General features: G+C 50.2%; 1 protein-coding gene across 1 annotated transcript in view; it reads left to right on the forward strand.

Moving 5' to 3' along the window:
• Positions 1-4,105, forward strand: part of slc38a12 (solute carrier family 38 member 12) — a 31,655-nt gene extending 27,550 nt beyond the window's left edge. Inside the window, exon 10 of the mRNA XM_084678736.1 lies at positions 196-4,105. Coding sequence (XP_084534862.1) covers positions 196-959 — 764 coding nt within the window. The 3' untranslated portion in view covers positions 960-4,105. The remainder of the gene's footprint in view (positions 1-195) is intronic.
• The last annotated feature ends 8,247 nt before the right edge of the window (positions 4,106-12,352 follow it).

A 12,352-nucleotide genomic window follows, 5' to 3' on the forward strand; every position in this document is an offset into this window, starting at 1 on the left:
CTTTTCACCTTCCACCTCCTCCACCATCCCTCACCTCCTCCCTTTCCTCCACCTCACCTCCTCTCCTCCTTCCTTTCCTCCACCCTCACACCTCCTCTCCACCTCCCTTTCCTCCACCCTCACCTCCTCCCTTTCCTCCACCCTCACCTCCTCTCCTCCTTCCTTTCCTCCACCTCACCTCCTCTCCTCCTCCAGCGTTCACCATGATGATCATCCTGGCTCTGATCCGTATCGGAGCAGGCCGTGGTGAAGGACGGCCCCCGGTCGCCCAGCTCTCCGGCGTCCCCAACCTGTTTGGGGTGTGCGTCTACTCCTTCATGTGCCAGCACTCCCTCCCCTCGCTGGTCACGCCCATCTCCGACAAGGCGCGCGTGGGCGCCCTGGTGGTGACGGACTACGTCCTCATCCTGGCCTTCTACTCCCTCCTCTCCTTCACCGCCATCTTCTGCTTTGACTCCTCGCTCCTCCACGACATGTACACGCTCAACTTCACCGACAACTGCGACGTGCTGGACGTCCCGGCGCTGCGCTACTTCCTGGGCCTGTTCCCCGTCTTCACCATCAGCACCAACTTCCCCATCATCGCCGTGACGCTGCGCAACAACTGGAAGACGCTGTTTCACCGCGACGGCGGGACCTATCCCTGGGTGGTGGACCGCCTGGTGTTCCCCCTCATCACGCTGGTCCCCCCGGTCATCGTGGCGTTTTGCACCCACAACCTGGAGTCCCTGGTGGGCATCACGGGCGCGTACGCCGGCACAGGGATCCAGTACGTGATCCCGGCGCTGCTGGTGTTCTTCAGCCGGAGGCACCTGGAGCCGGTGGTGGGCAGGGAGGCGGTGAACAAGCACCGCTCGCCCTTCAGACAGGCCTTCTGGGTGTGGTTCGTGGTCGTCTGGGCAGCCTTCTGCCTCATGTTTGTCACGGCCAACATCATACTGACGGATACGAAGAAGTAGAGGAGGGAAGCAGGGAAGACTCAGTGACTGTCTCTCTCTCTCTCTCTGTGTCTCTCTCTCTCTGTGTCTCTCTCTCTGTGTCTCTCTCTCTGTGTCTCTCTCTCTCTGTGTGTCTCTCTCTGTGTCTCTCTCTCTGTGTCTCTCTCTCTCTCTCTGTGTCTCTCTCTCTGTGTCTCTCTCTCTGTGTCTCTCTCTGTGTCTCTCTCTGTGTCTCTCTCTCTGTGTCTCTCTCTCTCTCTCTCTGTGTCTCTCTCTCTGTGTCTCTCTCTCTGTCTCTCTCTCTCTGTCTCTCTCTCTCTCTCTCTCTCTCTCTCTCTCTCTCTCTCTCTCTCTCTCTCTCTCTGTGTGTCTCTCTCTGTGTCTCTGTGTCTCCTCTCTCTCTCTCTCTGTCTCTGTCTCTGTCTCTGTCTCTGTCTCTGTCTCTGTCTCTGTCTCTGTCTCTGTCTCTGTCTCTGTCTCTGTCTCTGTCTCTGTCTCTCTCTCTCTCTCTCTCTCTCTCTCTCTCTCTGTGTCTCTCTCTCTCTGTCTCTCTCTCCCTCCCTCTGTCTGTCTGTCTCTCCTCATCTCTGTGTTCCTGAGGCATTGCAGACATGGAGGTGTGCCTTTATAAAACTTGACTCTTGTAGCATGTTTCAAGGACATCTTTGTTTATTGTAATCAGCTCTGCTCAATCAAACGTGTTGAAAGGGACCAAACACATCCTGAAGCATGTGTTTCCGGGGAAACGGGACAGCGACAGTGCTTTAGGGTCATGTGACTAGGTGCCGGGGTCAGGGGACTGGGGCGTCAGGGCTCTGAACTGAACAACTCACTGAGAAAAGGTTGACTCAAAGACTGTACCATGCTCGTCTCTTTAGCTTTCTCCTATACCAAATGTCTCATTTAAATACCAAATTCAGAATTTAGGGACGTAGTGGAAGGAGGAGGGCTGGAGAGAGGAGAAGAGCTGTCAAGAGTTTTATTCAAGACACTCAGAACACCATGTTAATCTACATCTCTGTACGCTAGAACAATTGAAAAAGCAGCGAAGGTTCTCCTCTTTCATTGCAAATAACAAAGTCAACCAAATCCTCTATCACCTTCCAGCTATGTTCCACAGTGCAATATCATGGCAATTAGCCAACAACGCTAACGCTTCAGCAACCAAGCATGTTAAACCTGTCCCCGTTAGCAGAAAGCTAGCAGGCTAGCAACAGCGCCGTGTTGAACCCGAGTTTAACAACAGCTGGCTGTTAGCAAACTGACAAAAAAAGCTGTGTTAAACCCTGAGTGTAACACTTATCTTGCTGCTAGCAGGCTAGCCACAGAGCCATATTGCACCTAGTGTTAGTAGTTATCTGGCTGCTAGCAGGCCTCCCCAGCCCAGCCTCAATGCAGGGAGAAGATGAGATTAAGCCTGAGACGCAGTGGACTGATTGGTCATCCTGCTTGTTGAAAGACTTATTAATGCAGAGGCCCACAGCTTCAGCCAGCCTGGTTATTAGATTTAACGAGGAGGCAGGAGGTGATTAGAGCTTCCTCTCCTTGCTTCTCCTCCCCCCGTCCCTTCCTGAGTTCTCCTCTTCAGCTGGGATTTCTCCTCCTGTTCTCCTCCTGTTCTTCTCTGTTCCACCGTATCAGTTATATATATACATCCAGGGGTTCCACGTGTCTCGCTGTCCCGTCAGTGTTCCGTGTTCTAGAACCGTCTACAGGCTGCTGGTAAACCGAGGATGCCAGTTTTCTGTGACGGGCATATCGAGTTGTAAAAAGGGATGGAAAAAAAAAACATAACGTTTGCGTTATATTTCGCTACATTGCACAACTTTGCACACAGTTGCCTTAGGTTGTACCGTAACATTTGGTGTGTTCAGTGCTTCTTCGCGGCAAAAGCCGTAATATTGAGATGTTTCTACGTGATTTAAAAAATAATTGTATTGTGGTTGAGTTTTTGATTCTGTTCTGAACTTGTGGTTATTGTGTGTGGAGAATGATGCAGCCCACAGGCATTACTAGTGAGCCCTGATCTGATCTGGGATCGTCCTTGTGAGGTAGGTGTGGTGACAGTATTACTGCAGGGTCTGCAGCAGCAGTCTAGTAAGGAGTACACGGGCCTCTTATCCTGATAACCTTTTGTGTTTTTGTGATTTGGGAATCGTTTGATTCTGTGATCAGGCGTCTGTCCACACCACTGTAGCTGTCCTGGGTTAAGTAGTTTACGAAGGCATTGCCAGATGCAGTATATCTGTGTTTGATTGATCTGGCCTGGAAGAAATGGAACAGTCCCTAAAACTCAGTCCACCTGGTCTTTATCAGGCAGACTCAAGCAATCGTCGAATATTTTGAAATAGTCTCGTCTGTGGTCATGTAAAGTGAACCACTGCTCTCTGTTCAATCCTTAATATTTTTCTAATCTAGTATATTTTTTTCTGGGAATTTCCTGCCATTATTGCACATCTGCATGCAGCTACTTTCTAAAGCTTTAAATCATTTACTTTTTCCAATGTTGTTTTGATTTTAATACTGACGATGATTTTGTGGATGAAACGTTGCATTACTGAAAAAAGGGTACTGTGTGTGTGTGACTTGTACAAGTACACACTTCTGCTGTGTATGTTAGTATAAACTGTAAATACTTCTGTGATCTTATGCTGACAGATGTTAAATTGTGAACTGTGCCTTTTATCTCCTGATTTCCCCTTCTCTCCCCCATGTCCCCCTCTTTTTTTCCCCCCTCCCATCTCTCCTCCTTTCTTCTCACGTCTCCCCCCTTGTCTCCCCTCCACCCTGTCCTCCCCACCCCTCAATCACAACATCTACACGCCTCCTGACAATCTCAGGCCCTTTAAGCCAACATGAGAAGATGTGTCTCTGTCAGACTCTCAGTTATCACGTCCTCTCTCCTGTTCTCCCTTCATCTGTGTTCCTGTCTGAAGAGCTCAGGAGATCCTCTCTGGGTTCAAACACTTCCACTTTTTCTTTAATCAGGATATATTTTTATTATTGTGTGTAAAGGGAATTTATTGGTAGCAAAATGATTAAATGGGAAAAAAAAAAAGAATAGATTATTTGTAATGATGTGGTTCAATTATTGTGTTGTTCCATCGTGGACGGTATTTTTGTTTTGTTAGGACCATGTGAACCTCAATAAAGATGAAGTTAAATGAGTCATTTGATGAAGACTGTCGTCGGTAGTGTTCCAGACAACTATTCATGCTTAAATATTCACTTAAGTAACCATGTAAAAACAGAGAAGCACTAAAGCAAAATTGAAATATTCCAAGTCAGAAAGGGTTTATCATAATTAATGATTGGTTTTAGTATATTTTGAATAATTGATTACGATCAACCCTTATAAATGATGAATAAAGCTTTCTAGCTTCATTGGTTTCAGCCTGCTTAGTGCTGTTCTAGCAGCGTCACTGTTATAACTTATGTTAACGTGTTTTCCTCAGGCTTTTATTTGTCTTCCCCATGAATCATTTCTTCTTTTTCCTTTATTTGTTTCCCCATGTATCGGATCTCTCTCTTTAGATTGATGGTAAACCTCTGGAGCCCTGTCAGTCCAGAAACATCTCTCTCTCTCTCTTGTTTGTCTTTTTGTGCTGGTTTGTGTGTGTGTGTGTGTGTGTACGTGTGTGTGCTGGTATGTGTGTGGGTGACTGTCGGAAGGTTCTGATCTTAATTGGAAATTAAAACTTTGCGCAGCTTAATTTATTCTCAGCTTATTCAATTTCAGACTGATTTATACAGAGTTGTTAGGAGAGGAAAAGCGAGAGAGGGAGGAAGGTGGGGGGGGGGGTAGAGGGAGAAAGGTGGGGGTAGAGAGGGCAAGAGAGAGGGAGGAAGGTGGAGGTAGAGAGGGCAGGAGAGAAGGAGGAAGGTGGGGGTAGAGAGGGAGGAAGGTGGGGGTAGAGAGGGAGAAAGGTGGAGATAGAGAGGGCAAGAGAGAGGGAGGAAGGTGGAGGGAGAGAGGGAGGAAGGTGGAGATAGAGAGGGCAGGAGAGAGGGAGGAAGGTGGAGGGAGAGAGGGCAAGAGAGAGGGAGGAAGGTAGAGGTAGAGAGGGCAGGAGAGAGGGAGGAAGGTGGAGATAGAGAGGGCAGGAGAGAGGGAGGAAGGTGGAGGGAGAGAGGAAGGAAGGTGGAGATAGAGAGGGCGAGAGGGAGGAAGGTAGAGGTAGAGAGGGCAGGAGAGAGGGAGGAAGGTGGAGGGAGAGAGGGAGGAAGGTGGAGAGAGAGGGAGGAAGGTGGAGATAGAGACGTAGAGAGGGCAGCAGTAACCCTCACCCTAATGGAGAGTCCCTGTGTTGCAGCAGGAATGAGGCCCAACTGAAGAGGCTGTCATGCCACAAATCGATGGGAGAGAAAAGTGACAATCACCAGACTTCTCTCCTCCCTCCCTTATCAATCCTCTGTCACCTCCCTCCCTTTGGTCCTTTCCTCCCCCTTCCTCACCCCTCCACCATCACTCACAGAACTCAAGAAACAGAATTAATGAGTTTCCAAATCCTCCTAATTCTTCTTGTCCAGTTTTCTGTGATGTCCCACAGCACTGAGATTTGGGTGCAGCTTTCAGTTGGAATAACTAAACTCGACCCTCTCTCTCTCTCTCTCTCTCCTTCTCTCTCTCCTTCTCTCTCTCCTTCTCTCTCTCCTTCTCTCTCTCCTTCTCTCTCTCCTTCTCTCTCCTCCTTCTCTCTCTCTCCTTCTCTCTCTCCTTCTCTCTCTCCTTCTCTCTCCTCTCTTCTTAACCGCCTCCTTCCTCCATACCCCCCTTCTCCCCCATCTCTCTTTTCCCCATCCTCCCCTTTCTTCTTCTCTCTGTCTCTCCCTCTCTCCCTCCTCTGGCCTTTTCACTCTCCTCTCCTCCTTCCAACTCACCCATCTCTCTCTCTCTCTCCCCTCTCTCTCCCCCCTCAGTACTTAACCATTCCATGCTTGTCCCAGTCTAGAGAGGAGCACATCAACTGTCTGATTTATGAGCAGGTGTGTTACCCTCCATGGAGATGCAGTGTCTGCCTCTTTACCTATCCACCCGCGCATTGTTTACGCTTATGGGATGTTAAGTAGCCATGGCGACCTGCACGAACACCAACATTCATCACTCAGCACCTATATGAGTCTGCTGGCTCCACCAATCAGAAGCCAGCCAGGTGCCCCTAAAGGTCGGTCAACTGCCCCATCAGAGCTGCTTTGGGAATATCAACATTTGAGAGCGGGGAAGATGGAGTGTTTTGTGTGAGCTCGTGTGTGCATGCGTGTGTGTGAGATGGACACAGAGTTTGGTGTGAGTTTATGTTCATGAGTGTGTGTATGTGAGTGAAAGAGAGAGAAAGAGTGGGGGGAAAGCATTTAGTCTCACAAGTGTGTGAGAGACTTTCATTTTCAAGTTTGTGTGTGTGTGTGAGAGAGAGAGAAACAGAGTTGAGTGGACACGAATGTGTGTGTTTGTGTGCATGTGTGTGTGTGTGTGTGTGAGAGAGAGAAACAGAGTTGAGTGGACACGAATGTGTGTGTTTGTGTGCATGTGTGTGTGTGTGTGTGTGTGTGTGAGAGAGAGAGAAACAGTGTTGTGCAGACACGACTGCAGCTTCCCTGCTGAGCTGCAGAAACACTCAAACTCATCCCCTGCTCCCAGCTTGTTTGCTGGCTGAAACAGTCATCGATTCAGAAGCTTAACGAATGCTTTGTTGTGTGGAAGCGAGGAAAGAAGCGAGGTGTGTGTGTGTGTGTGTGTGAGAGAGAGAGGATGAAAGAGAAAGGGTAAGAATAAGTTCCTTTGCATTATTAATTTGTATTGGTGTTTTTTTTGTACCTGTTGTTGTCTTGTTCTAAGCCGTGTGTTTAATAACTGTGTGTGCTCACCTTACTGTGGAAGGCTTTGGCAACAGCTGAACCTGCACATGAAAGCATTAAAGAGGAGGATGAGAGGATGACAGGGATGAGAGAGTGAGTTTGTGTCTCTCTCCCTGTCTCTCTCCCTGTCTCTCTCTGTCAGAATGTCAGTGAAATCGTTCCAGCTCCAATATCTGTCCACTAAGACCACCAGTGACCTGCACGAAGACTGCCTGGCCAATCACTGGCTCCCCTTGTCTTGACATCCCAAACCCTGATAATGGATCTCAGATGGAGAGGAGAGGATAGGGCGCTGGCGGTAACAAAACGATGTATGGTGAGAATTTGATCTAAGCGATAAGTCTCTTGCTCTCTTTCCATCTCTCTCTCTCCTCTCCCCCTCACCTCCCTGTCTCCTCCACCTTTCCCCCATCACCCCTCTCTCTCCTTATCTTACGCCCCCATCTCTCTCTCTCTCTCTCTCTCTCTCTCTCTCTCTCTCTCTCTCTCTGTTTCTCTCTCTCTCTCTGTTTCTCTCTCTCTCTGTCTCTCTCTCTGTTTCTCTCTCTCTGTTTCTCTCTCTCTCTCTCTCTCTCTGTTTCTCTCTGTCTCTGTCTCTGTCTCTCTCTCTCTCTCTCTCTCTCTCTCTCTCTCTCTCTCTCTCTCTGTTTCTCTCTCTCTCTCTCTGTTTCTCTCTCTCTCTCCTTCCTGTCTGTGCTCTGCCTCATCATCCATCACGGCCCCAGAGTGTTGGCATGGCGATGTGTGCTGCATGGCAGATGTGCAAGAGTGCGGCAGTACTGCTTCCCACCACACACACACACACGTGCATGCACACACACACACGTGCATGCACACACACACGTGCATGCACACACACGCTTTCTCGTATGTGTGTGTGTGTGAGAGAGAAAGACGAAGAGGGGAGAGAGAGGAGGAGAGGATCAGTAAGGTTAATCACCATGATGTGAAGCAGTCTCCGTGGTCAGGAGGACGTGGCTAGTCTCAGGACCCACAGCTTCATCCTTCTGCCGGCCACTTTCCTCAGCTGCTGTGTGTGTGTGTGTGTGGGTGTGTGTGAGTGTATGTGCTTACAGTAAGGGTGCATCTGTGTGGACATCTGTGTTTGAGTGTGTGCGTGTGTGTCTACAGGTGTGTATGTGTGTACAGGTGTACAGTGGCAGGGTTAGGGATGTAGTATCCAGAGGGCCCAGTGTCATGCAGATCACCAGACTGCTGCTACCTCTCCTTAATCTGCCGTGTGTGTGTGTGTGTGTGTCCATGGTCTCCCATCTGTGCACCCATGCCAGAGCAGACAGGCTCCTACAGATGGCTGGATGACAGAGCGAGATTAGGAGGCAGAGTCTCGATTGATGCTGCTGGACAACCAGGTACACACACACACACACACACACACACACACACACTAGGACACACACACTAGGACACACACACACCCTGGGGTGTGTAGTCAGGGTCAGACAGCTCCACGGCCCTCGTCACGCCAGGAGGATGGAATGCAGAGTGCTGCCGTGGCGACAGGCTAAGCTCCAGAGTAGATGGATGAGGCTGGGACTGAGAGGGGGGGGGGCGGTGGACGGTCACCCTGGTTACTGTCACCACATGGTGCTCTGTAAAGAAGGTGCCAGTTTGTTTCCTGAACTTTCTGTCTAAACGGACTGCCTATCTGTTTTCTGTCTGTCTGTGTGTCTGTCTGTCTTCTATGAAACTCCCGAACTTGATGTTTTAAGTAAGGGTCACAACGACCTTGGCTGTGCCCACTGTTGCTACGGCTACCTGTGAGTCTCTCCTCCCCGCTCAGCGTACACACCACCGAGGGCTTCATGGGCTTCAACATCCCTGCTCCCAATTAAACCTCCTCTCCTGGATCCGCACATGGGTCCAATCTTCAATCTGTTCTGGCTCTTTGAAATCTTGTGCAGGCTCCATTAGGGAGTCAGGCCCTGCCCCAGACCAAGAGGGGGAGCGTTCTGACTCCACCTCCTCTCTCTGAAGCCATCTGGCCCTCGCCCGCCCCTCTCTCTGCCCCATCTTCCTCTTCCTTCATCTCTCTCTCCCCCCCTCTCTCTCGCTTTATCCCCCTCCCCGTGCCTAGCTTCCGAGTCCCTCTATCTCTCCATACATCCATCTTTTCCCTTGCTTTCTCTCTCTCTCTCTCTCTCTCTCTCTCTCTCTCTCTCTCTCTCTCTCTCTCTCTCTCTCTCTCTCTCTCTCTCTCTCTCTCTCTCTCTCTCTCTCTCTCTCATCCCCATTAAACTCATCTCTCTAGTCCCTGTATTCTCCCTCTGTCTTTCACCCTCTACGCCCTTCAGAAAAATATATCAAGGTCGTGTGGAGACACGTATCTGACAGCAGCATGACCCAAACCTGCCCTCAGACCACATGACCACACCATCAGACCACATGACCACACCATCAGACCACATGACCACACCATCAGACCACATGACCACACCATCAGACCACATGACCACACCATCAGACCACATGACCACACCATCAGACCACATGACCACACCATCAGACCACATGACCACACGGTCTCTGAACCACCTCTGCTACATACACTCCATTAAGACAGCGACGGTAGAGGAAATGATGCCACTGAGGTATGTGGCGTGTTTTCACACTACTGCTGTCCCTACACTATCTTTGATAGTGGACGTCTTCTCTTCGTAACATCCCTGATCGAGGAGAGGGGGATGTTTTCGTTTGTATCTTAAAGTCAAGAGTACAACTCAGTATTCTTGAAAAAAACTCACCAGAGACACACCAGCAGTCACATTTTCATGTCTCCTCTGTTAGTCATGTGATGGTGTGTTGGTGTCGAGTACACTGCAGACATTAGTCACTGCAGGTCTGGTTCTCCATCCCTCCTTCCCCCCCTTTTTCCTCCTCCTCCTCTTCCCTTTGTATCCTCCTCCTCCCTCCATCTCTCCTCCAGCACTCCTCTCTTTTCTTCCCTGCTACCTCACCCTTCCCAGAGGTCAAACCTGTGTGTGGGGTACTAACTGATAGCAGGCTTTACATGTCAGCTATAATTAGTCTCACCACTCGACTTGTCCTCCCTCCCTCCCTCCCTCCCTCCCTCCCTCCCTCCCTCCCTCCCTCCCTCCCTCCCTCCCTCCCTCCCTCCCTCCCTCCCTCCCTCCCTCCCTCCCTCCCTCCCTCCCTCCCTCCCTCCCTCCCTCCCTCCCTCCCTCCCTCCCTCCCTCCCTCCCTCCCTCCCTCCCTCCCTCCCTCCCTCCTCCCCCCCCCTCCTGGTTTTATTAATATCAGGCTGAAGCTCCAATTTGTTTTCACCCAAATGACACGTCAATACAGGGTCGTCAACTGCCAGCAATCTGCCAATCAGACGTCCTCTTCCTGGGGTTCTGCCGATCAGAAGTGCTCTTCTTGGGGTTCGTTCAATCACGACTCGGTCAGTCTCCAAGGCCACAAACTTCACAGATGAGCTGTCACACTGTAGAACTGTTACTGGTTCATCAATAGTATTGATCAGGGACTCTCTCCTAGTGCGATGGAGAAGAATGTGCCAACGCTATGACGCATGAAGAGAACTCACCATGGCGAACGCCCTTTGACCTCCATGAAGTCACTGGTCTGCTCCTATCATGTATCTCCTTCCCTCAATCATCCCTCCATCCTTTCCTTCTTCCATCCATCCAGCCCTCCTTCCCTCCTAGCCCAGAGTCCCCCAACAGAGTCCCGGCAGGCGGCCCAGGTCTGGGCGAAGGTTCCCGCTGGTATTAGAATGTGTGTCAGGCTCTCTAAGCACTGTCTGAAGACCAGCCTGGCCAAGACTGAACACTCCTTCTGCTGTTTCATCATCATCCTTCTGCTGCTGGGGTGTGTGTGTGTGTGTCTGTGTGTGATAGAGAGAGAGACGAGAGTGTGTGTGTGTGTGTGTGTGTGTGTGAAGCATCACAAAGTATCAGTATTCAGTATCGATCTAGGTCTAGGGCCATTTCACTCCTTTCAAATGGGTGGCTACTTCTGACCAATCAAAGTCCCATTTACAAAAAGCTTCTTAAAGAAGATTGTTGAATCGAAGCCAGGCTTTAAACAGCCTGAAGGGGGAGGCCAGGCTTTAAACAGCCTGAAGGGGGAGGCCGGATGAGGCCAGGGGTGAGGGTAGGGTAAGGTTGGATATGACAGTGAGGGGGCATCTGGGTGAGGGTGTGGATGATGGTGGCAGACAGACAGACAGGCAGGCAGAGACACAGACAGACAGACAGGCAGGCAGGCAGGCAGGCAGACAAGCAGACAGGCAGACAAGCAGACAGGCAGACAAGCAGGCAGGTGCAGATGGCTCCTCTCCTTCTCTTCCTGCTTGTTGAGTTCAGCATTCCTGGGGCGGCTGGCGGGAGGGGTGCAGTGAGAGAGGGGAGGAGTTAGGGAGGAGTGGTGGGCTGGTGTGGTCTGGCTTGTGTTTGAGCCAGGTCTTCACTGTTCTCATTCCTCTCACGTTCACAGAAGCCGTTTGCAGAGAGACGTACAGCAGGCCTTTCGCTGCTCAACTCTGTGTCGCACGCCCTCCCAACCTCAGCCCTCTCCCATGCACGCACACCCGGGCATGCACACACACACACACACACACACACACACTCTTCCCTCCTTCCATCTCTCTCCCTTCTTCTTCTTCTTCTTCTTCTTCTTCATCTTCATCTTCATCCTTATCCCTCCCTCCCTCCCTCCCTCCCTCCCTCCCTCCCTCCCTCCCTCCCTCCCTCCCTCCCTCCCTCCCTCCCTCCCTCCCTCCCTCCCTCCCTCCCTCCCTCTCACCCTCCCTCCCTCCCTCCCTCTCACCCTCCCTCCCTCCCTCCCTCCCTCTCACCCTCCCTCCCTCCCTCTCTCCCTCCCTCTCTCCCTCCCTGCAGAGAATACTAAACCATAACAAGTCCTTTACAGCATCTCTGACACTCGCACAGTTGCTCATAAATCCTCAGGCTAGTTCCTGTAATAGCCTGGGGAGGCAAGTCGTTAGTTGTGCGTGCGTGCGTGCGTGTGTGTGCGTGTGTTTAGTAGCTCTCTGCTGCAAAATGGCTCATCACTGCTGCTAACTAGTCATCCTGAAAACATCATGTAACTGTTCCTCCATTGAGGTTCTGTGAAAGTACACTGAGAGCTCTCTGAAGAATTCTTCTCTTCTGATTCTTTTCTATGATTCTTTTGTGTCCCGCAGTGACAGATGGATTGATTCACTTCTAAATGAATCATTCAAACCAGCCAGATATGCTAACTGGTTCTCATTAAAAGGAGATGATTGATTTGAAACTGAATCAGTTTCCCAAAGTCAGCCCAAGGTTGCCTCCACTTCTAACCTGTAGTTTGTCATTATGACACTATAGACTGTTCTGGAACAGTGCATTAGGAGAAACAGACAGTTGTGTTCGGAACAACAGGACATTTGTTTGAAAGATTAATCTGAATCTTGAACTTGTATCTTTTATCATCTTATGGCTAGCCTGCTTTTAATTTCTTTTATAGACGTATGTAGTTGATTTATTTGTTATATGTCCTTTGTGACAAATCAATTGATAAATTCAAAATAAATC

Source organism: Hypomesus nipponensis, chromosome 17, assembly GCF_054491055.1.
Source record: "Hypomesus nipponensis isolate SF chromosome 17, ASM5449105v1, whole genome shotgun sequence".
Lineage (NCBI taxonomy): Eukaryota > Metazoa > Chordata > Actinopteri > Osmeriformes > Osmeridae > Hypomesus > Hypomesus nipponensis.